Below are 23,372 nucleotides of genomic sequence, written 5' to 3'. Positions count from 1 at the left end.
TGCTCACACACATTTTGGATTATTAGTTGCGTTTTTTGGACTTGTTACACAACATGAATAATGTGGGTGAGTTAATGCTGCTTGGAGAGCCTTCATTTCTGCGTTTCCTGTATTTAAGTTGGCCGTGTTTTGCGAACTTTATTTTTAAAAGTAGTCATATGAAAAAGGGCAAAAAAAGGAGAGGTTGGAGAGGCCAAAATGCTCACGCTAACCTGTTTGGTTAAGTGCAACACACACAGCCGTTTCTTGCCCCTTACCTTCAAGTGTGTACTATGAAATTTCTGGAGTGCTGGGAAGGGATTTGTCTGGGAAGAGGAGGTCAACAGAGCGAGGGGAAATGGTGGCCTGTCACACGCTGGGAACATTGGAACAAGTCCCCCTCATCCGGGAGAGAGGGCCGAGATCATGGGATAGGAATTGCTGTTTAGATTCCCTCTCCGCATTGGCGCGGGGCTGATGACACTGTGGCTATAAATGGAATTGCTCGAGCCCGTCTTTCTGGACTGGCTTAAGATGTGAACATAGCTCAGCACTATGGGGGTAGAGGCAAGAGGTCGTAACGTCTTGGACTGCTGGGGGGTTTTTTGCTAAGACCTTGCCTCTTGTGTGAAGAAATGGATTATGCCTCATCAACAGCTTAAGCGTAATAAAATCACTCCTGAACTCACGCTGAATTGGGTTCTGGTTTCTGGTAGTTTTTGGTTTCCTTTCTCTTTAGTATCTTCTGATACTCTTCCACAGAAATACTAAAAAGCTTACTTTTTTTTTTCTCCTATTGATAGGAGATACTCTCTTTGTGTGTATCCTTTCCACCAGCAATGGAAACTGCTCAAGTGATTGTGCTCTCATTTAATCATTTAAACCAGGACAAGACCACTTTTACCTCTTTTTTTTTTTTTTTTTTTTTTGTTAATGTAGGAACAGCTTTTTGGACAGTGCTGGTTATCCACATTTTTTCAGTTCTCAGGTACCCAATTAAGTTGTACATTTGCACGAACCAAATCTTGCATTCGATACCCTATAGAGACATATATATTGGAATGTGTCAGCACTTAGTGGCAAGTGTAACTGAAGAGGTATCTATACTGTCCATATAGTGTCTCTATGAAAGGTAACTTGTCGCTCGGCATCCTTTCTATAGCCCTATCTTTCGAGCTTTATGAATTCAAATAAAACAAGGTTGTATATGAGGAGCATGTTGGGTGAGTCAGAAGATAGCCATAGTAATAAATACTACTGTGAAGGGGGTGTAACCTGCAGCATTAACTCCTTTAAAATACAAAATGAGCTCGTAGTTGCAAATATTTAACAAAAAAGGAGCGCTTTTGGCAGCTAACCCTTAGTGGAATGTTAAACAAGTCAATAGAGGAAGTTCTTAGCTGGGAAAGTGATTATTCATTGTTATCCATCAAAATAATTACCCATTAACTAAGATAAGAACCCTAGGGAATACCACGAGCTCGTTCAGGAAACTATCTGTCAAAGCCCAGCAGGCTGTTTATGGGAACTGGAGCACTTCCTGGAAAGAGGAAGTCGCTCCCGGTGCTCCACAGGGCGCTCCATAGCGAGCGGCGCCCGGCCGCCCGCTCCTCTGATCCATGCGGATGAGCTGAGCTCTCCGAGTAGCCAGTCTCGCCCCTCTTCCAACAGGCCCGAATGATGTGGTTGGCATTAGTGCTCTGCGTTGAGGGGCCTATTTCTAGTCATCAAGGCCAAATCTATCAATAAGTTGGAGCTGGTGTTTGGGGGCGACTTGCTGCCCCCATACCTGAATGGTCTTGCAGAAGGTCTGAGGTGCAGGCTCATTTTTCTCTATGTGAGCCTAAATAAGACTAAGGCAATTCTTTTAGGCTTTGGAGGAAATTGGGATGTGACGCTTTGGAGTAGGATGGAGATCTCAACTGACTTGAGTGGATTTTTCTACTCTCACTCCACTTTGTGCACTAAAGGAGGAATATGCCATTAGCTATGGGAACGCTTTCCCCCTTGGGGTTCTCATTCCTTGGTTTTCGGTGCTTGGGGACGTAGAGCAGAAGTCAGGCCACGTGCTGCAGACTGTTCCCTTGGAGGGAGAATGGGAAAACGGAGGACAACGCGTCAGTCCCAGCATGGGGTGAGCAGGAAGCTGGGGCAGGTGTCCAAGCACATGGACCTTCTGGAAGAGATTCAGATTATGTAACTGCAAAATCTCATCCAGGCACCCAGTTTGTGGAAAATGAGGGGTTCTGCTCACGTGTCTTGGAGGAACTTAGTGCTTGTAATGCTCAGACATGGGCACTTTGACTCAAACAGCCACAACTCAAAAGGACCCATTGAACGTGACAGCTAAACTTCCTTGGGATGCCTTTATTTACAAACTAAGCAGATCACAATGTTGTAGTGTATATCAGGCCTGAACCAAACAGAAAGAGTTTGTCTTTAAACCTCCTAGATGTTCTGAACCAGAGCCAAAGCTCTTCTTCAGAACAGGAAAAAAATGAAGGGAATCTGGGAGTTGGGAAGTTACCAAAAAGGAAGCTTGTATTTTCTTCAGCTGTACACTCCAATAGTGTCATCGTCAACATCTCCATCCTTCCTGATTCCTTTCCTTTGAAGATATCTTTGGATAAACACACTTGACTACACATCGCAACTCTAGTCCCTTTTTACTACATCCCTTTGTAAGAGAATTGGTTCTATTTCCCTCCTGTGGTGTTCTCTTGCTTTTGGGGTGGATTAGCGGCTTCTTGTATTTGTATAAGGTGCTTGAGGACTTCAGTATAGCTGGTGCAAATGTAAGGAAATTTGCAGTGGCTTGATGGGGATCTACCAATGCAATGACTCCCATACTATAATTTTACTCAATCTTTGGCTCTTGCAGTACGATGAGATGGTTTTAAATAGATGCCCCTTATCGAGTACTTACTAGGAAGCAGGATAAGTGAAGTTCAAGCTTAGATGACAAGAGCTAAAACCATGTGAACTCCTGGTTCTGGAGCTGATCACGTTTCCATGCTGATCATGTTGCTGGCATGCATGAAGTGTGTGGTCATTGGGGTGATTCCCCTTGAGCTCAAAAGCAAGCTTAGGACACTCCTGTTTTGTGTTTTATGGCCAAACTATTGCGGTGAGTTGACTTCAGACCAAGCTTGTCACGTTTCTTCCTGGCTTTTGCCTTCTTTGCCACGAGACCTGCAGATCTTGAGTGAAGCAGAGAAGGGCTCTGAAGGAAAAGGGTGGTGTTGCAGGCTGCTGGCATGCATTGTTTGGTGTTTAAGGGAAGTCTTCTTTTCTTGTGGGTCATACAGCACGTCATATGGCTCCTCTTTCCTTAGGGATCTTGCCCATAGTTCTGGGAACTCTGAGGTGGGAATTGCTATGGAGCTTTTGAGGTGTCTCAATTCAGAGCGGCCATAATCCGGGGAAGTTGCTACAGAGCTTGGCGGCCTCAGCCTCATCTGCCACGTGATGGGATCTCTGTGGGAGCAGATGTTGTGCAGAGGGGCTCTCTGACGTGACGCAGATGTTGGAGCACTGTCTGGAGTGGGGCATTAAAAGCAGAGGGCGGTTAAAGACGGCGTTTGGGATGAAAGGCCTGTCTCATGGTAATGGTGCATTCCAAAGCAGTGAAGAGGCAAAGCTGATGTTTTAAATTAATCTCTGCACTCTGGAATTACTTATTCATCCCCATGAACATGCATCCACTTGTCCTCTGATAAATAGCTGTCTCATCCCACAGCAAGGTTGGCGTGTTACTAGCAAACCTGAGAACTGTGATGTCAAAGTATAACCCAGCTGGCAGTGTGTGGAGAGCACAATTTGGGTGAGCCTTGCTGCAGGATTAATCAGCTCCTGTTAATTCCCTTCAGCAGAGCCTTGAAAGTCTGTTTCACTCGCCTGATTTTCTGCTTTTTCTAGGTTTCGAGGGAAGCATCTGTGAACGCAACGTCGATGACTGCCCGAACCACAATTGCCAGAATGGGGGGATATGTGTGGACGGCGTGAACACCTACAACTGCCGCTGCCCGCCCCAGTGGACAGGTAAGGACCCCAGGAAACGTCCCTGTGTGGGCTGAGCTATTATGAGAATGAAATGCTAGACTTGTGGCCTTCGAAATATAGCACATGGTTTAAGTGTCCAAATGGCACTCACTTCTGTGCTGTGCAGTCCATGGGGGAGATGGCAATGGAGTTGATGCATTTGGGATATAACTAACTCAGCGTAATAACCCTCATGTAGATGGTGGTAGCGTTGCTGAGGAACAAGTCAAATCTAGAATAATGTAGCCAGGAGTATGGGAGGGAAGAGAAAAAAAGGGTGTGTGTGGGAAGTTTCTTTTTCTGCTGTGTCTGGGCTTTTAACTGGAGTTCTCTGACTGGCAAAGCTGCTTTTGCTTCATAAATGAGTCTGCTTTACCTTGGGTCTATGTGGAAAAAAAGTGTGAATTTCAGGGAAGCGTTACGCTTGACGTGAGCAAGCAGTTTACAGGAAATTGTGTCATCTTCGGGCACAGAATATCTCCCTACCTCAAAAATAAACAAATACCTCCGGTTTGGGGGATTTTTTTTGAGTCACGCTCGTCTTAGCTGGCACACTGTTTTGGTTAAGTGTAATTTTGCCCTCCTTTCAAAATTTTAGGTGAGGAGGAAGCCTTAAAACTGGCAAACTGGGATTATACTTAACCATGTCTTCTCATTTACTTGTTTTGGGGAATTAAACTAATTTAGCTGCTCAGGTTCTGGAGAACCTTGAGCACATTTTACTCTGTAACTAGATAGTAATATTGTTTTCAACTTGAACATCTCGAGTGAGTGGTAGCTCCGACTATTTCAATGTGAGGAGTTTGACTGCTGGAGAGATTTCATCATGTTAGTCCAGTCCTTTCCTGAGAGCATCTTTCTTATAAAACAGTTCTCATCAACCGTGAAGGTGGCCTGTCTGCTTAAAAACAAAAAAACTCATTAACTTTAAAAATCTATATATCCTTAAATGACTTTAAAACCACATGAAAGGGTTGCAGCGCACCACTGCTTGCGTAACTCCTTAAAATGTGGTGTAAATAGGAGAAAATTAGTCCTGCCCTTGATGAGCAAGCGCCCTTTCTTCTCTGCTGCCCGTGTGAGCTGCGAGATGGCAGAAAGCGAAACCCTCAAAGGAAAACAAAGCAAGAGAGCAGGACCAGGAGCAGACAACCTCGCAGTGACCCTGAAAATCAAAATCTAGTGCCACGCTGCACAAGTTAAAGCTATGCTGGGGCTTCTAGCTTCAGGGATCCTCCCCGAAGTGTAAAGCATAGGATGGATCATCAGTGTTTTGCAGCATGAGTTTAAAGCTTGAGAGGGGCTAATCTGCTTTGCTGAGGCCCCATAAGCATAGCTCAGTTTGCAGGATTTGGGTGGGTGGCTGCTGTCTACGAGGGACACGACTTGTGCAGCTCCGCGGGCACAGCGCTCGGGGCTCGGGCTGTGACTCTCTGGTTTTGTGGTAGATTGTCTGCCCGATTAAAGGCTGAAGTTCAGGGCAGTGGTGGTTCCTGCTAACAAACCCCTTCTGGCCCTGCCTGAGCAGCCTTGGGAAGAATCAAAAGGTCCACGTTGTGGCCTCATCTCCTGCCATCCTTTTTTCGCCCGTGGGCTCGTCAGGAGATGCTGTGTGTTTGGAGGATGTTTCTCCTGCAAATTGCCATTTCTAAAATGCACAGTTTTAGTTTTGGCATTCAAATTCAAAAGTGAGTATCGTAATCAAGAAGTAACCACAGGTTTTCATGTCATCTCCTGCTTGTGCTCTAATGCAGTTGACACATGCAGGGCAGCGGCTCTAGGCCCATTTCCACAGGATGTCCTGGCAGTGACCAGCCCCCGGGCTTCTGCTCATCTCAGTGTTTTTGGAGGCTCCAAGCTAACAGTGGGAATGCAAGGCTGTATTTGGGGCTTTCTCTGTGCAGTTTTCCTCAAAGGCCTGTGCACTGAAAAGGGTTTGGCCAACTAGACTGCAAGAACTGATTTATAATATCCGTAAGTTTCCTTTTGCCCAATAAATATGTGGGCAACTGATGATGTCCCATGGTGACCCCAGATCCTTTCCTTGGTCATCTCAGAGGCCTTTTCTTTCTCTGAATGGGCTTCCTGTGCTTTCCACAGGAGACAAGAACATGCAGGGTTCTGTCTCCAGCATGGCCATAGGATAACGAGGTGTGATCCAGACTAAGGTGGGACATCTTGGCTGGGTATGCTGACACCTCGAGTGTGCCAAGGCAGCAGAATCCAGAATACGTGTGCCGTTAATCCATACAGAATGCCCTTAATCTGTAATGACTAGACAGCAGGTTAGAACAGTTTAGGGAGAAATGGGACTTTTCATGATGAAACTACTGCTGATTCGGAGAGGAGCAGAGAGCTGCAGTAAAGGAACTGCTCACAGATGGGAAGTGTCATGTGAGTGCAGGTCCATCCTCTGCAAAAACAGAGCTTATGGCGCTGTAAATCATCTCTAAGGTAAGCGGGGAGAGGAGGAGGGAGCAAACAGCATTTATGGAATCTGTTTGCAATGCGAGAGCCCTGTGAAAAGTGAGCTGTGGGAGAGTCAACACTTCGGAAAACCCAAGCCTCAGCTGAGACCTTGACTTAGAGGACACTGGGTGGTACTTTAATAACAAAGAGAGAGAGAGAGGGCCCCTACCTATGTGTTTAAAAGCGAAGGACTGTTAAATCTTACAAAATATTTTTGCTGCATAGTTAGTCTTTGTAACACTTCTTCTGCAGCCTGATAGTTATTGAGCTAATAGCTGCAGAAAGCAGCAGCAGCTCCGCGGCGCTGCGTTCGTGGACGGCAAACTCGGAGCATCCCTCACAAAACCAGACCCACCGCGATTCCTCTGGGTACCCGCCGCGATTCCCAGGCAGCTGGGAGGCCGCAGCTCCGGCTTGGAGCTGCAATCCAGCCGTGGAGGCTCCGCGCGCTCAGCCTCGTTTGCTGCTCCGCTCGCGGAGGTGGCTGCTCCCTTTTTGTCACGCTCTGTTCCTTCTCTCTTTCTCCTTTGCCACTTTTTCCTTTTCTCCTCCCCAGGAAGATAAAAATCTCGCCTTTCCAGACACAATGACCAGAAATTCCTGCTGTCACTAATATGTTTTTGTAACCTCCCAGGTTCTCATGTTTCTTGTAATTCTAGTGATTGCCAACTCCTGAGTTAGCAATCAGCCAGGCAGTCTCTTTGGCACCGTGGAGGGCAGACTCTTCCCCAAATACTCTCTTTGGCTGATTATTAGCTGATTTTTTTTTTTAATTATTTTTTTCAGCATTCCTTGTGTCCTTTCAAGGCGCCGTGTACGCTGCACGAGCTTATCAGTAATTCAGGTGGTTCTTGGTGCGTTGTAGGGGGGGTGAATGGGTGCAGAGGCAGCCCGGGGAGCAAAGGCAGCGGTGTGAGCAGTGTCCCTGCCCTCCCCGGGAGGCAGGGAAGCCACGGCAGGGCCTCGAGGCTGCTCCGCCAGCCCAGGCTGCAGTTGACACGAAGAAATCAGGCTCTCTAAACTGTACCTGTTTGCTCGATTAATCTAAGCCGGGGAGCCTTTTGGGAAGGTGGCTTTAGAGCTTGGCTCCTGGAGTGATTAGCTGTGTAAAACACAGCAAAAGCATTTGCTTTGCTTAGCTGAGAAGGGCTCCCACGTAACCATGCAACATTGCAATAGTTCAGGGGATCATCCCGAGCCTGCGTTCCACCTTAATAACTTTCCTGGGACAGAGCACAGCAGAACTTGCTGGGATTTGGATCCTCCAGGGAGCTCTGTGCTGTTTTGCACTGTTTGCTCCTCAAGTGCTGCCTCGGGACGAGTCTGGGTTTGGGGCCACACGCGATGCCTGCGCTCGGAGGACTTGTTTGGAAGAGCCCCGTTCTCCTGCCTCACTCGTTGGCTTGGCCTCCTCCTGCCTTTCGTTCCTACCCCCGTGGTTGGGAAAGGGAGGCTCCTGCGGCCGCTGTGTTTGTTCAGCCTTTGCTTTGGCCGGGGAAGGGGGCTCCGGTGAGCTAAGGAAGGGGGCTCCGGGACTGCTAAAACGCAGGAGACCTTTGTCTGGAGGGAGGCACGCTGGGCTGCCAGCTGACTCCAGCAAATAACTCCAGCGCTGCGAGCGGCCTTAAGAAGCAAATGTTTGTCTTCAGCAAAAAAAAAAAAAAAAAGAAAGAAAGAAAACACCACCTCTTCAGGCAGGAGGGCAGTTCTTTTTAATTAAAATGGCTGGTAGCTTGGTCATCTGCTCCTGAACACAAGCACAAGGGTTACTCTTTCTGCAGAGCTCCAGGCAGGAATTTTCAGTGGCGGGGTGGGGGGGTTGAGGGTTCCGTTCCGATTTAATTAGGGTGAGATTTGTTCTCTACCTTGGCTTTCTTTGAAAATCCAGGCCTTAAACTCTGGCAGACGTGAATTTTCATTGCTTATAAGGGAGGATAAACATCAAAAGGCTAATGTTTAACATTTTTATGTAAGATTGTATGCTCTGGTATTTTGTGTTCTCTTTCTTTTTCTCACTTTTTTTTTTCTTTGCCAAATACCACTTTTTTTTTTCTCTCTCTACCAAGCGTCTGCATCAGAAAGCAATATAGTAACAAACTGTGCTAATTTAATGGTTAAAACGTAGCTAGGATACTTAGAGCCTTGAAATACAGTAGAGTTAAATCTGCCAGTAAACACTGTGGTCAAATCTTGAGGTATTTAACATGCCGGTCACCTAAGGAGGGTCCATATTTCCATATTTCCTTTCTGCTTATAGAAATCCTCCTCACCTGCCAGCTTGGGCTGCAGAGGTGGCCTTAGTGGTTGGCTCTTGCACTGGATGCCAAGAGCTGCCCTTAGGTCTGGGTCAGCATTTGGAGTCTGGGTTTTGCTTGCAAGAAGTACAGTCAGCTCTCCTGCATATGCAGATATGACAGACTTTCTGGTCCAAATTTATATTAAAAAGCATCGTAGCCTTTTTTCTTTTTTCCTGGTGCTTGCCGAGCTTGGCACAGGCGGATCTGAACGAGTTGGCCCGTGCTTTGCTATCTCTGCAGTAATATCTCCAAGAGACGGAGCTCTCGGACAGGGGCCAGCAGGGATTATGATTCTTTTTCTTCCTTCATGTATGACTTGGCAGATACAAAGGGTGAAGGGAGCACGTGGAGCTCCAGAGCTGGCAGCTCTTCGTTTGAACGTGCAAATGGTTTTGAAGCATCTGATTTTTAAACAGGTTTCATCCCGAGTGCTCTTTGTTTCTCTTGGGATCCTTCATTCCAGCTCTGCCCGGAGCAGTTTCAGTTCCTTAAAAATGGTGCCAGCTGCTAATGCTTTATCCAGCCTGAATCTGGAGCACCTACCACGGTCCTCAGTTTGTTCCGTGCTGTTTTCTACGTCCCAGGAACATACGTGGATTGGGAGGTGTCCACTGTAGCCCAGCTCAGGCGATGGCAGCTCAGCCGGTCTCACGATCGAGCTCAGCATCCTATCTGCACTGTGCTGCTGCCTCTTCCTTTGGCATTTGGTAGTGATCCAGCCCAGGAAATACTCTTGGAGGTCAAACGTGCCAAGCAATCTCTTGGTGGGCTGTCTTAACCTTTCATTACGGTTTGCACGTGCTTGGCTCCAAGACAAAGAAGACTAGGCTGCTCTCTGGTGAGTCTGGCCTAATGGATATTTGCTCTAAGACCGGGCTCATAGGTGACAGCTTTTTTTTTTTTTTTTTTTTAATCTGCACCTGGCTTTTTTATTTCCCTGGCAGTTTCTATCACTTCCTCATATTTCACATGNCGGAGAAGAGGAAGCTCGGGTTTTGTGTATGTGTGAGGGATTAAGCTCCAGCTGTTACGTTCTGCCTAGCAGACCCTTTCACTTGCCAGGCATTTGCTCTAAGACCGGGCTCATAGGTGACAGCTTTTTTTTTTTTTTTTTTTAATCTGCACCTGGCTTTTTTATTTCCCTGGCAGTTTCTATCACTTCCTCATATTTCACATGAGGTGATTTGTCTTTGGATAATTATTAAAGATGCATTTTTGAACTGGCCGGAGAAGAGGAAGCTCGGGTTTTGTGTATGTGTGAGGGATTAAGCTCCAGCTGTTACGTTCTGCCTAGCAGACCCTTTCACTTGCCAGGCATTTCCCTTGGCTTTCTAGGGCAGGTTAACAGAAGGGCAAAACGGGGAGCCACTGGTGGCCACTTACAGTTCCTTGTGGCCTCCGTTCTGCCGCTGTCCCCAGCCACCACCGGCCCCGTTAACCTGCCCTGTCACTGCTGCATCCCTAGGGAATTTTTCCCAGGTCTGTTTTGCTGCTCTGTGATAGCAGAGCCCTGTCCCAGCTGCCACCTCGAGCCTGTGCAGTGATTTAGGGCCGTCCTCAGCGGGCCAGGGCACGAGTACAATATGTTGTGCTCGGAGGCTGTAAAATCCCTGGTAAATGATTGTTCCTTCTACCGCGTGCTTCGTGGTGTGCCTTTGAAACTAAACCCTTCTTTCCCATCATTTCAACTTGGAATGACCACAGGTTTGTTTACCCTGTTGGCATTGTTCAAATTCTATAATATACTCCTAAATACTACGGTCATTTGGATAGCCTTTGACATTGCTCAAGAGGGCGGATCTATTAAAAACAAAACAAAACTGTGGGAATGGTTCTCCGTGCTTTGCTGCTCTGTGGGTCTGTATTTCAAATGGGGAAAAAAAAGAACAGTGTGGGCACCTTGGGGAAAGGAGCCTTTTTCTGAGGGCTGTGATGCCTTTCATTTTATTTTCCCAGAAAGCTCCTGCAAAGGAGGAAAATACTTGGCTCCAGTCCCTTTTTCAGGAGAAACTATTGTAGTATTTAGGCAGGGAAGAACTATGCTAACACACATACAGCTAGGGAGACTGTAGGTGTAAACTATGCAGTCTAACAGTGCAGTCCTTGGTGTCTGCAGCTGGCAGCATCGCTCCTGTGATGGCTTCATGGCTCTGCAGTTTGAATGTCATCTGGAGGCCACTTGCATCCCTCCCCAGACTTGGTTTCCCAGGGAGAATGGGAATATTCTCCATTAGGCGTAACAGGCATCTCAGCAAGTGTTGGAAGTCTCCAGTCTGCAGGGCAATCACCCCTGTCTTTAGATGGGCAATGTGAGTTCTTCCTCATGAAGAGGTTTGAGAACTGCCATCCCACATTGATGTGGGATTCACAGCACCCTCGAGGTGTACACCTATTTAAAATAAAGGTTGTATCAAAATCAGACTTCATCTCTGTGCATTTTCTCAGCATTACTTGTTTTTCGCTCCGGATGTTCATCTTGTATAAAGTTGTCACGTCTTTTAGGGGAGTTGGAAGTTCTTGGCTTTTGGTGATACCTTAGGTCAGTGAGACTAATTATACAAGAGGTCAGCCCTTTTCTTTCCTGTGCTTTGGCACCTGCTGTCTCTTCCCTCAAGAGCCTTTTGTATTGTGCTTGTACCAGGATACCTTTCTCCTTTTGTGGCCCATGTTTGCTTGTGAATTCTCTTCTTCATCGATCTGTTGGACTCTGGCCTCTTCCTGTCCCCCCGCTTCAATGTGTTTTATTAAGGCGGCGACCACGAGGCAGATTCCACCCGGAGACGTTTGCATTACTTAGCCCTCCCTGCCCCTAAAGCTGTGAGCTGAGCAGAGGGCCCCATGGATTTGTTCCAGGCTGGCTGAGGTTGTTCTTTGAGGAGTGTCTGACCTAAAATGTGTACCAGGAGGCTGTTTAGCCTTGTGATGACTTGGCGTTTGTCACATCGAACCCTGTCTGCCCAGTACCCTCCCTTAGCTGAGTCTGCTTGAGATTCCCTGGCTTGCTCTTGGCTAATGTAAACATTGCTGTGTTAAAGATACCACTGCCTACTGCTCATCTCCTTCCAGGCCATTAATTAAGTGCTCCTGTGCTGGTATCTATTCTTTAATTGCAACTTAGAGTTTTTTTTAAGGAGGAGGAATCTTTCCATTGATTAAAGATTAATATTTCAAAAATGTAGAAATTAAAGTATGTTTCATAAGCGTTTACCAGAAGGCCTGTTGGTTGGGTTTTTTTTCCCTCTGCTTTTCCATTTATTGAGGAGACTTACCCAGCTCTTCAATCCGCTGCTCTCTGACCCGACGTGCCTTGGGTTACTCAGGCAACACGGACCCTTCCCACGCCTCATGGAATGGGATGGGAATGTCTTTCCTTGGACGGATACCGCCTGGTGTGTAAGGGTGGCTGCAGGGGAACTGGTGTGAGCCCATGAGCTGTGGCACCTTCATCTGCGGCCATGACTGAAACGGACCATTTCTGCAAATCCTCTTGCTTATCTCTTAGCCAGTTTTTGAGTCTCAATAAGGTGCCTTTTACTTTGTTAGAAAGTCTTTCAAACTTTGGGGGGGAAAAAGCCTACGTGGGGTTTCTCCTCTTTTTAGCAGAGAGGTCCCTTGGAGAAGGGCCGTGCTGTTCTCCTCCTCAAGGCAGCCGTGTTGGTAGAACTACCTGAGCCCCTGCACGGCATTCCCGGGCATTCCCTTGGAGCTGGCAGCGATCGGAGCGGCGAGCGGGCGTCTCCTTCCCAGTAGCTTCCCTGAGGGGAAGCACACGGGAAGCCAGGCAGTTTCATAGTGGGCAAAAAAGCCCTCGGAGTTGAAGGCTCTTCCCTTTTTCTACTTCTGGTTTTCAGTTTGGAAAGGCTGCGCGCACGGGCTGTTTGCTCTGCACAAGGTCACTCGGAACCTGAGTCTGCACTTAGCTCATTTCCCAGGCTCTGCAAATATCAAGGTCGGGCTAGGCTCGTATTAGCTTCTCAGACTAATTTGGGCTTCCTTTCTTGCCGTGTGTGTGTGTGTGTGTTTCTACATTTCCATTGAAATGTTGGCTAATTGGTGTACCTGAAGTTTTGTGGAAGGATCTGCCTTCACAAATTCACTCTGTGCTTAATTATATTTCCCAAAGAACTTTTGGGAAAGTGGCAAGAAGGCAAGCATGGGCAAACCCACAGAAAGCGTCAGCTAAGGGAATTAACCTGCAGCCGAGATGGTTGTTAGTGGCTTTCGGAAACGCTGGGATTATGAGGAGTATTAGACTGTACAATTCACAGAGGAATTTGTGCTTGGAAGTTGAGTCTCAGCCCTGTGAATGAAAGACTTGGTTCTTCCTAAAACTCTTAGCAAGCAGAAAACAAGCTTATCGAGTACGGATCTGCAAATAAATGTACTGAATTTGGTTACAATTAATTTGGGCTGCATCCCTTAAGTAACTGTTTTGGAGATCTTTTTGTGCCCCTTGATTTAAATCTTAAGCAAACAGGCAGAGAGAAAGCTTGTGTGGAATATTCATACGAGGCTTAGAATTAAATCCCTTTTTGACGCAACGCAGTGAAAGGGCCTTTTGTCACCGCTGTGGAAAAAGCCTTTGGAGAAGCTCCCGGGCCGGGTACCGTGCTGCAGACCCAGGTGCTGAGCGCAGAGGTGCCCGGCTCTTCCCTGCAGCACCTGCCCAGAACATTCCCCTCTCCCTGTCATTGGTACCAGGAGGTGCACTCCTTCCTCAGGGCCTGGTAGCCCTTTGGGAACGGTTGTCCTGTGACTGAAAACTTAAAACATGGTGACATCGATATGCTCTGTTGGCCTAATGCTGGCTTTGATCATTAGATTTATTTTTTTTTCCCAGAATTGAATCTGCTTAAGACTCTTGCTTAAGCCTGGGTTTCACTTGTAGCATCAGTAAAGGTCAAGCTTCCCTCATTGCAATATAGTAAAATGCAATAGTGGATTGCTCATATATGCCTCTCCTGCCCTGAGTGGGCTTTTCTTTGCTTTCGAAACAACCTGCATTCAGATGGTGACCCGGAGGAGGCTGCAGATGCTGCAGGAGCATTTCTGCAACGCAGATCTGCGCGCCCGGAGCGCGAGCGCCGGCTTTGATCTGCCCTGGGCCCCCTCCAAGAACACGAGGAAAAGAGCTTTTATAATCAAATACCCTCCTGATTATTGTTTTTCTGCAAGGAAGTCGGTCGTGTTGATGAGTCCTGTGATACGCACAACCGCCAGGCACCAGGCTGAGATAACTGCCTCGCTTCAGTTTGGTTGCTGATAAGCTAATGGATTTGCTAATAACGAAGGCTCCCGAGCAATGACTGCTCCTGGGACACGTGCATTGCTTTGCTTTTTACAATATGCTTTGCAGATAAGTGTGACATTCCTTTAGTATTATATTTTGCCTGAATTATTTTATTAAGTATCTGAGCAGAGGTTTTCAGTATGAAAACTCTACCAAAACTCTACAAATGGAACAGGGATCGCGGCTTGGCTGTAGATGGAGTTGGCTTAGTGTTACTATTACTACTTTTACTACTAATAGAAGTGGTCATGGTACTATTTACTACCTGTAATAGTGTTACTATTACTACTGTTACTACTACTACTTAGTGTTTTAGTTCTGTATATCAAAATAAAATATATGCTTGTATACAAGCATCATAATTTCCAGGCTGTTCATAAAGGAGGTGACTACTAAGCAATGTTTAGTAAGTATTTTTAAATTGGCAAACCTGGGTATGTTGTAACACATGGAGAGCTGGCAGGCAAAATCAGTGGCTGCCTCTTGAATTTCTTATTCTTGGAATAATTGGGAAATTCCGGCTGAATATGTGTGCAGCTGGTGAGGAAGGGAGGATCTTGGTAATAGCAAGTAATAGCAGTTTGGGCTGAAATGAGGGAAAGCTGCTGCAGGATGGTGAAGAAGGGAAGGGCATCAACAAAGAAAATAAAGTGGGAGAGTCCCATCAAATCCAGTTTTATTTTTAGATAAAGAGACTTCCTTTGGTGCTGTGTACCTCCTGTTAGCATTTTAGGAAGTATGTTGAAAAGCAGCTGGTTATAAAGCAGCTTTTTTATTTTATTTTTTTAAGAATGATTTCAGGGTTAGAGTTCCTAATATAATGGAAAGGGAAGAAAAAGTTTATGAAAAAGAAGCTTTGGATTGGATCTGTGGATTTGAGCAGTGCTTTTGAGTGTGTATTTGTGCCCATATACCACCCTGGAAAGAAACTAGCTGGTGCTAAGCCATTACTGTTTAGCCTATTGAAGCAGCTCAAAGTAAGAATGAATGACTTCAAACTCAAGCCAAACAATTTCAATCTAAGATATTAAACCATGCAGTTTGAATAGAAAAGAGGCATCAATATTTGGATGTTATTTGGGTGAATAAATACTTTAGGAACAGAAGCTGCTGAGCTTCCTCTAGATGTGATGGTGAAATCTCCTGTTCTGCAAAACCCGCTTTAGTTGGTCGTGCTCAATGGTCATGGAGCACTTGCCCTTAAACCTACTGGAAATGGGGCCTTTTGGGTTCCCTCCCTTCAATTTCAGCAGCCATTAAAAAAATTTACTCATTCTCAGATGATTTGGGGACTTTTTTCTTTCTAAAGACAGGCTGTTTGCACTTGCTCACAGAAATACCGGGGGATAAGAAAAATACTATTTTAAGTAGAAGGGCCTCAAAAATTCAACTGTGCCTCATGAAGTAATGTTTCAGCAAATAATATGCATTGCATAATTGCCTGAGGTGGGGGGGGGGGGGAAATGAAGTTCCCTTGACAAGAGTTATTTCCCTGCTGCCGGTTGCCTCTGCCTTGGCCTGCTCTGCAGGCAGGACCCGCTTCACTCCACTTCTGAAATCCTCCCAGATTTCCCATTGCACTGCACAGGCCGCCCTCTGGCTCTCACATTGTGCTCTTCCAGAGTCTTTTGTTGTTCAGCTGCTGCTTTAGGGTTGCATACGGATGCGGGTTCTTTTTCATCCACGTTCCTGACAATGTTCCTGCAATTTTTAAGCTGGAGCTTGACTGTGAGTATCCTAGATCTAGCAAGTGGACTCTGGTGTTTCTCTTGCTTGTGTTTCCTTGACACACAAGCCACACAAGAATTTGTATCTGAGTGTTTTTGCATTAAATTCGCTCCCTCTTTGCCCCTCAGGCCAGTTTTGCACGGAAGATGTCGACGAGTGTCAGCTGCAGCCCAACGCTTGCCAGAACGGCGGGACCTGCACCAACCACAACGGAGGCTATGCCTGCGTCTGCGTCAACGGCTGGAGCGGCGACGACTGCAGCAAGAACATCGACGATTGCTTCACCGCCTCCTGCGCCAACGGCTCCACCTGCATCGATCGAGTCGCTTCTTTCTCGTGCATTTGTCCCGAAGGAAAAGCAGGTGAGGATGGAAAATTTGGGTAACTGCCGCTTCTGAGAAGGTAAAACATCACAGATCTCCAGTGGATGCATTGCTTTAAGCAATGTGCTTATTTTAAATGTTTAGTGATAAGACCAAGAGTGACAAAAGAAATGCATGCTCTCTGCACACAAAGGCTGCTTTTGCCTCTGTAACTAAGAACAGAAAGTGTTTATATTGAGTTAGTGGAAAAACTTATAACAATTTTTATTGCTGGGAAAGTAGAGTTTTTTCCAATGCTTTGCAGGGCCTGGTTTTGAGAAGTTATGGGTGGTGGTGGTATGCTGCATGCCACTTAAAAATAACTGTACACAAATGCAGACAGTGCATGGTCAAATTCCTTTGGCAGTCTGTGAACTGAAGCCTGCAAGAAACCACTCGCACTTCTTGCTCTGGGGTTTTCTGTTTGAAAGATTAGGATGGGGAATTTGATTTTGCAATGTGCAGTCTGCCTGCTGGATCACAGTGTTTTGGATGAACTCCTGTGCTCTTCTCTAGGTCTTCTGTGCCACTTGGATGACGCCTGCGTTAGCAATCCGTGTCAGAAGGGTGCTCTGTGTGACACCAATCCTGTGAATGGTCATTATATCTGCACTTGTCCCCAAGGCCATAAGGGAGCAGACTGCACTGAGGACGTGGATGAATGTGCAATGGGTGAGTGTCCATGTGCTGTTTGGGATTGTTTGCTTTACAATGTGACGGGGGGGGTAGGAATACAAAATTTGTGATTGCTTCTCAGCATAAGTACCAGTCCTTCCCCGTCCTTCCTGTTGTGTTGGGCATTAGCCTGACTCTTGCACATTTCCTTAGAGTTTTGTGTGCGTTGGTTTGCAGAGTGTGGTTCGTTAAGGTACTTCCATGAGTCCTGATTAGATATTTTTGGGGCTGGGGGAAGCCTTTCTATGAAGTTTGCTCTTCAGACTGCTATGGACAAGAGCACAGTTCCTTCCAGAAAATGCTGGAAGGACTAGTTTGATGTTTTTCTGATCTTGGCATCATCCTGTTGGCATCAGGAGCAAGGTAAATGGAAAAGACAACCTAGAGATGAGGCCTTCCAAAGCAGGATTAATTCTCTTATCCATGTTCTGTCTGGAGCTGTTGTTGATTTTGGTGTGAACCAGAATTGTTCCTTTGAACCATCGTTAACGATGGCAGCCTTTTCCCAGCAGGATGAACGGTCCTTTCCCCTGTAGTACTTGGCAAAAAGGAATGACCTTGAAAGATCAGGACTAATAAAAGTTGCTGTGGCTCTCCTGCTCAGAGGAGTTTGACACAAACAGATGTTTTTCTTGCAGCAAACAGCAATCCATGCGAACATGCTGGGAAATGCGTAAACACGGAGGGCTCTTTCCACTGCGAGTGTTTGAAGGGTTATACGGGACCTCGGTGCGAAATGGACATCAACGAGTGCCATTCGAATCCGTGTCAGAACGATGCCACCTGTCTGGATAAGATTGGAGGATTCACGTGTCTCTGTATGCCAGGTGAGGCGTGTTTCTGGGAAAGATGAGGCTTCCAGAAGCAGTGGAAGAAATCACAAGGTGGAGCGCAGGAAGGTGCCAGCTCAGCCAAGGTGCAAAGCAAGGCTGTGATGGGACCACGTGAGGTCACAGAATCACAGATATGAGGAGAGAGGGCTGGCTGTGGCAATGCCACCCAAGAGACCTCATGGTTTGGGTGGGGAGGGAGAACGAGATCTTCTTGCATCACTTTTGAGTGAAGCTTGTGGGCTTATGGCTGGACTCGATGATCTTGAAGATCTTTTCCAACCCTAATGACTCTGTGATGCTCTGATTGTGGTCTTTGCTGGCACACACGTGGCCGTGTTTGCTGCTCTGCCTGTTAAAGCATGTGAATGGAAATTCATGTTAGTGTGAGCGCTAATGGAAACTAATATTGGTGCAAGCAAAGCAGGTGCAAACTCTAAAAGAATAACCGTGTTCTGAGCTATGTATGTGATGGTTCTCGCTAAGAGAGCAGGATTCTTTCTAGTCTACGTTGCTTAAAATATCCCAAAATCTTCCATGGAAACTAACCATAAAAATCTTACCTGATTTGAATCTTGCATATAAAATATACCATGTCTATCACTCCAGTGATCTGTACAGTCTGCTATTTTGCCTTGTGATTAAAAAGTGTTTTGTTTTGTTTCAAAGTGCAGGTTGCCAGTTTTATAAAGTATGATGAAAGAATTGTGACCCCTGCAGGTGATCAGCTGATGCCTCGAAAACCAAAATAAGTTTGTGTTAACACCTGACTCTCTGAAGAGAGATGGAACCCTAGTTCCATTTTTTTTTAATTATCCTGAAATTGTCTTTCAATTCTGGCATCAATTTTAGCTTAAGTTTTGCTTGTTTGTTTGTTTATGCCTGCTATTTATCACCTCTCGTTTTGCTTTATATTGCTGCATACCTAATTCTATTGATGATCTTTTCCAAAACACTAAAACATAACAACTTGTCATCATATAGAAGAAAGCATCAGATTTGAATTCGATGGCAGCTTGTTCTTCTGTTATTGTTAATGAACTGGGCGCCCTCAAGATACTTCCTTTGCCAGGCTTATGGCATGGGTTTTCAGCCCTGATGAAAGAGGCAGTCAGAATCTCAGGAGCACATTTTAATGCCTTCAGTCACATCTTTTTGTTGTTGCTTTTCAGGATTTAAAGGTATTCACTGTGAGGAAGATATTGATGAGTGTCTGAGCAATCCCTGTGTGAACAACGGAGTGTGTCTCAACAAAGTCAACCGCTTTCTCTGTGTCTGTCCTCCTGGTGAGTACTTATCTCTGCAAGTTCTTCCTGCTGCAACTTACCAAGAATTGATTGATCAGCAGTGAAAATATTTCCTGCAAGTGTTGGCTGATAGTGCCGCATCTCTTTGAACAAGTTAGTTGCAGTCATTTGCATTGGTAAATGAGAATAAACATTTGCTATAAGGTTATGCCCATAACTGAGCAAGTGTTGAGGAATATATAGACAGACATCTCACATTAGAGGATGGTTGGCAGCAAGAGCTTTTATTATTATGAGTATCGTAATGTCATATAGAGTAATATTTATTAAATATGTATTAAAAACCAGAACTTCTGTATATTTTTTCTCTGTGTTTGTGGTTGATAAGCAGAAGCCATTTTCCCTCATGATAGCTTGTTACTTGCATGAGGAGGGAGGTGAGTTAGATTACCTCCCCCGTTCATGAAAGAGAGGTAAATGTTGAGCTGAGATATCAATGTTAGCTATAGAGTAAACATCCCTTGTGTTCCTGGAGGCTCACAAAAAGTTTTGAGATCATAATATACTTGCCAAAAGTATGCTCTGCATCCTTTCTTATTGAGTTATTCTGGCTTTTATCCCATTTTTTTCCTGTGGTTCTTTCCCTCAGGAAACATTCCTGAAGCTTTTGATTTTTTTTTTTTTTTTTTTTTTTCCTTGAAGCGCCTAGATCTGCATCATAAGTGACATAACCTACTGACAGTTTATTGACTATTTCAAGATATGTATTGAAGGATACAGAGCTGCATTGTGCTGCATGCCCCACGCTGCTGTAGCAGTTCTGCTCTGGAGGCTTTTGCAATGAATACATTATTGTTCCTTGCCTATCACTTGCTCTGCTGGAATTTTTTCCCGCTTTATTTTGCTGATGGCCTCTCCGTTTCTTGGGCAGCGCCGTGGACAGCAGTGGACACCATTTGTGCCCCTTGTGCTTTCTGTTTGCATTGGCCAGCTCTGTTTTCGTGCTGCTCCTGCTCCTTTGACCTGGAAGAGAGGAACTGTTTTGTCTGGTGGTTTCGATGAGGAACCGATCTGCCCAGGGTGTGGTGCTTGTGCTTAGTGATGCAACCCCGCTTAGATTTACTCATCTTCTCTTTGGGTGGTTTGAAGAACTTGCTAACACATAATTCCTGATGGTGCAGCTGTTAGGTTGACACCTCAGCTTGCTCCTGGATTTTCATCTTTTTCTGCCTCGCAGGGTTCAGTGGCGCCGTGTGCCAGATCGATATAGACGACTGCTCCAGCACGCCGTGCCTCAACGGAGCCAAGTGCATTGACCATCCCAATGGCTACGAGTGCCAGTGTGCCACAGGTGAGCATCCCACCCAGAGCCCCCGGGCTGGCCGTGGCATCCAGCCTAAACCCAGCTCCAAGTGTCAGCGTCCACTCTTTGAAAAACTTCTTGTCTGTCATAAAGCTTTGTCTGCTCTTGCACTTAATACAGAAACCTCTCACCTTGTGGCAGCAGCAGCTTCTCAGCTGATGAGAGCTCTGGCCTCTCTCCTTCAGTCCCATCTCCTGTTTCCCAGAATGTGGCAGCTGCTTCTGCAGTGATGATGGGATCCTTGAATGGAGATACAACAGCATGAAGCCTTTTATCTGTGGCCTTCCCTTCTTTATTCTGGGGTGGTATATGCGACTCAGTTGCCGAACAAGAGATGGATGGTGCCATACTGTCGTATATTCTTGTTTCTGTTGCTTCAGAGTGTTTCATATCAAAGGTGGAAGGTTTAAGTCCACTAATAAATAAATAAATGAGTGCACAAGAAGTGTTGCACAGTAGCCACCTGGCAGAATGTGGTTTAAACACCTTGTAAAGCATCATACAGAAATGTTGACAGAGGCTGTGCTTGGAATTTGGGTTTTTGAAAGCACTTAATTCCCTCATTCCTTGGTTAATTATATGTTAGGAAATGTCAGGTGTAAGTATAGGATTTTCTTGACTTTTAAACCCCGAGAGCAATGCAGATATATTTCAGCTGTAGCTTTTATATCTGGTTAGATAAGCAAGTGTAGGCAGTTCGGAGCTGTTAATTCTTTAATTCTCCATAAGGATGTGGGTGACTTTTGGTTGCTTTCAGTTAATGGTGGCTCACGATAAAGGTTCAATGTGAGCAGCTGTGGAAAGCACTGGCTTCAGCTCATCCATTCAGGAAGAGGCTGAACAGTTAATGGAGCTGCCTCTGTTCCAGAAATGTACTGTTTGGCTGGTTATGTTCATGAGCATTTTTTCTCATTTTGAGTCATTCCAAAATCAAATTGTTAAAGCAAATTAGTTTGGCTTCAGTAACTTATTCTTCACTGTTCAGAATGTAACAGAGGTTAGCCTAAAATTCCTCCTTATCCCCCTTGCTCCCAATAACGTGCCTGCAAAACAATGAACACGTTGCAAATAGGAGACTGAAATAGTTCTAGTTGAGAGGAGTAATTGTTCTTGTTAAGATTCTCCTTTTGATTACAGTGTGTGACAGAATAAGCTGACACTTGCAAAAAGAAGAAAAGCTTAAGTCTGCCCTGAACTTGGAAGCTATCTTAGAAAGTCTTTCTCAAGCTAGTGTGTGGTCTGGTTCCTTTCATTCACTGCGAGTGCAGAGCTGCTTTATTAACTCTTTGCAGCACTCTCTGGGCCCAGGAGAGCCCTGGGTTGTGCAGTGGATGATAATTTTTGCTCTAAAGACACAGGAGAAAATGCTCTGCTGAAGGCATTGGCAGGAAGAGGCAGCTCTGGGTCCAAGTGCTGATGATCTGGAGAGCTGCACCTTGAAAAGCACATTGTGAGTTAGGACCCAGAGCTGTTTGGGAGCCGTCGAGCTCCAGAAATTCTGCACCTCCCAGGAAAGGAGGGAGTCCTCCCTCCACAAAGGCACATGGTATATGGAGCATTTTGCAGGAACAGGCTGAAAGCAACCAAATGTATGTGGGCAACTTGTGCGGCAGCTCTCAGTGACATCCTTGGTTAAGTGCCCTGGCTGGAAACTGTGCTGGGAGTCTGTCCTGGGGCTTCTTTCTGTGCGCTCCATGGGACTGGTTTAGTCTGTGTTCTCCAAGAGTTTTTTCTAGACTAACTCTGCAAATACAGAATTCATTGTGGAGCAGCTCACTTGTAGGAAAAATAATGTTTGGTGTGTTCTTTTCTATCTCGTAAACTATGAGTAATTTGTGTGTTCCCTGAATGATAACCACCAGCTGCAGAACTGATTGAAAACTGCACAATGTTTGGCCAATTGCTGTACCGATAGCTCTATTTACTGCTTGCTTTTTGTCTTTTCTTTCCCTTCTGGCATTACTCCACTTCTCCTTCCCAGTGGTAGTTCATGGCTTTCCCTTTCTTCAGTTGGGTTTTCCCTCCTTTTCTCCCTCCACCCTCTATTTGGTTTATTTGGTTTTGCCACTGTTTGTCCCGTTCTCGTTTTGTTTTTCTCCCTTCCCTAACATTCTTATATCTGTTTCCCTAACTAGCTTCCCTTCCCTCTCCCCACCTCCTTCTACACCCTTTCATCCATGCATACGTTCGCAGAGCTTGGAAAAATTAGCCGTCACCTGGTATGTTTGACCAGAGAACTAGCCACAAACCTCTATGAGAAATGGGGCGCCTGTTATCCACTTATATTACTCAGGTGAGAATTACTCTTCAGCTGTTGAAATTCCCTGCAGCCCGGTTTGTATCCGTCTCCAGCTAATGCTTGGAATATTAAGCTCTACCTGCCTTTTTTTTCCAGCTGCTGGAAGGCAGCACGAGCTCCATATCCTCACGTCTCAAAACCACTTCTCTTAAATTGTCCCTGTTTCATAGAGCTCTGCCCTAATAGGGAAAACAGGACTCTTAAGGGAGTTGTCTGCTGTTTTAATCATTCCGGATTTTTTTTTTTTTTCCCTATTGGAAGCCCTCCCATTGAATATAATCTGTCCTTCTCTGTTGCTCAGGATGTTTCCCAGCTGAAGCAGAATGAAACGGGCCAAATCTCTGCTTGTTTCATTGCTTGTAAGTGAAGAGGTTGCTTTTGTAAATGTGCAATTGGTGCATGATCGGTGTTTTTGAAAGGTTTTGCAGTGAGAGGGACAAGAGACTTTTTTAATAAGCATTTCCTGCAGAAACTTATGATGTGAGCCCAAGAAACTCCCTGGGGAAAGTTTCTGCAGCATCTTTGCAGTAATTTCCTGTAAGGAGATGGTCAAATCCCTGGGATTGTTGTATAGAGGGAATAATGACAAGAGAATGCCTTCAGATAGTGGCTACTGCTGCATGTAAGTAGTTCTGGTCGTGATTTGTGTGTTCCCTCTCCTTGCTGCTGTGTTTCGAGTATAGCAAAGGTAACTGCTTCTGATACCAGAATCCTCCGTTCAAAAACTTCTGTAAAATGCTGTGAGCAGTGGAAGAGTCTGTTGTTTTCCAGGGCTGGGAAGTGGACAGCAGC

At 45.7% G+C, this 23,372-nt stretch overlaps 1 protein-coding gene across 1 annotated transcript in view; it reads left to right on the top strand.

The window, feature by feature from the left end:
- Positions 1 to 23,372, top strand: part of NOTCH2 (notch 2) — a gene marked incomplete at its 5' end in the record, with an annotated part of 65,774 nt that overhangs the window by 10,918 nt on the left and 31,484 nt on the right. The window contains 6 exons of the mRNA XM_026043762.1: positions 3,898 to 4,020; positions 15,933 to 16,166; positions 16,683 to 16,838; positions 17,480 to 17,668; positions 18,844 to 18,957; positions 20,156 to 20,269. Coding sequence (XP_025899547.1) covers positions 3,898 to 4,020; positions 15,933 to 16,166; positions 16,683 to 16,838; positions 17,480 to 17,668; positions 18,844 to 18,957; positions 20,156 to 20,269 — 930 coding nt within the window. The remainder of the gene's footprint in view (positions 1 to 3,897; positions 4,021 to 15,932; positions 16,167 to 16,682; positions 16,839 to 17,479; positions 17,669 to 18,843; positions 18,958 to 20,155; positions 20,270 to 23,372) is intronic.

This window comes from Nothoprocta perdicaria, unplaced genomic scaffold, assembly GCF_003342845.1.
Source record: "Nothoprocta perdicaria isolate Ctin4 unplaced genomic scaffold, notPer1 scaffold_34, whole genome shotgun sequence".
Lineage (NCBI taxonomy): Eukaryota > Metazoa > Chordata > Aves > Tinamiformes > Tinamidae > Nothoprocta > Nothoprocta perdicaria.
The sequence above is the reverse complement of the archived record's forward strand: the minus strand, read 5'-3'. Positions and strand labels throughout refer to the sequence as shown.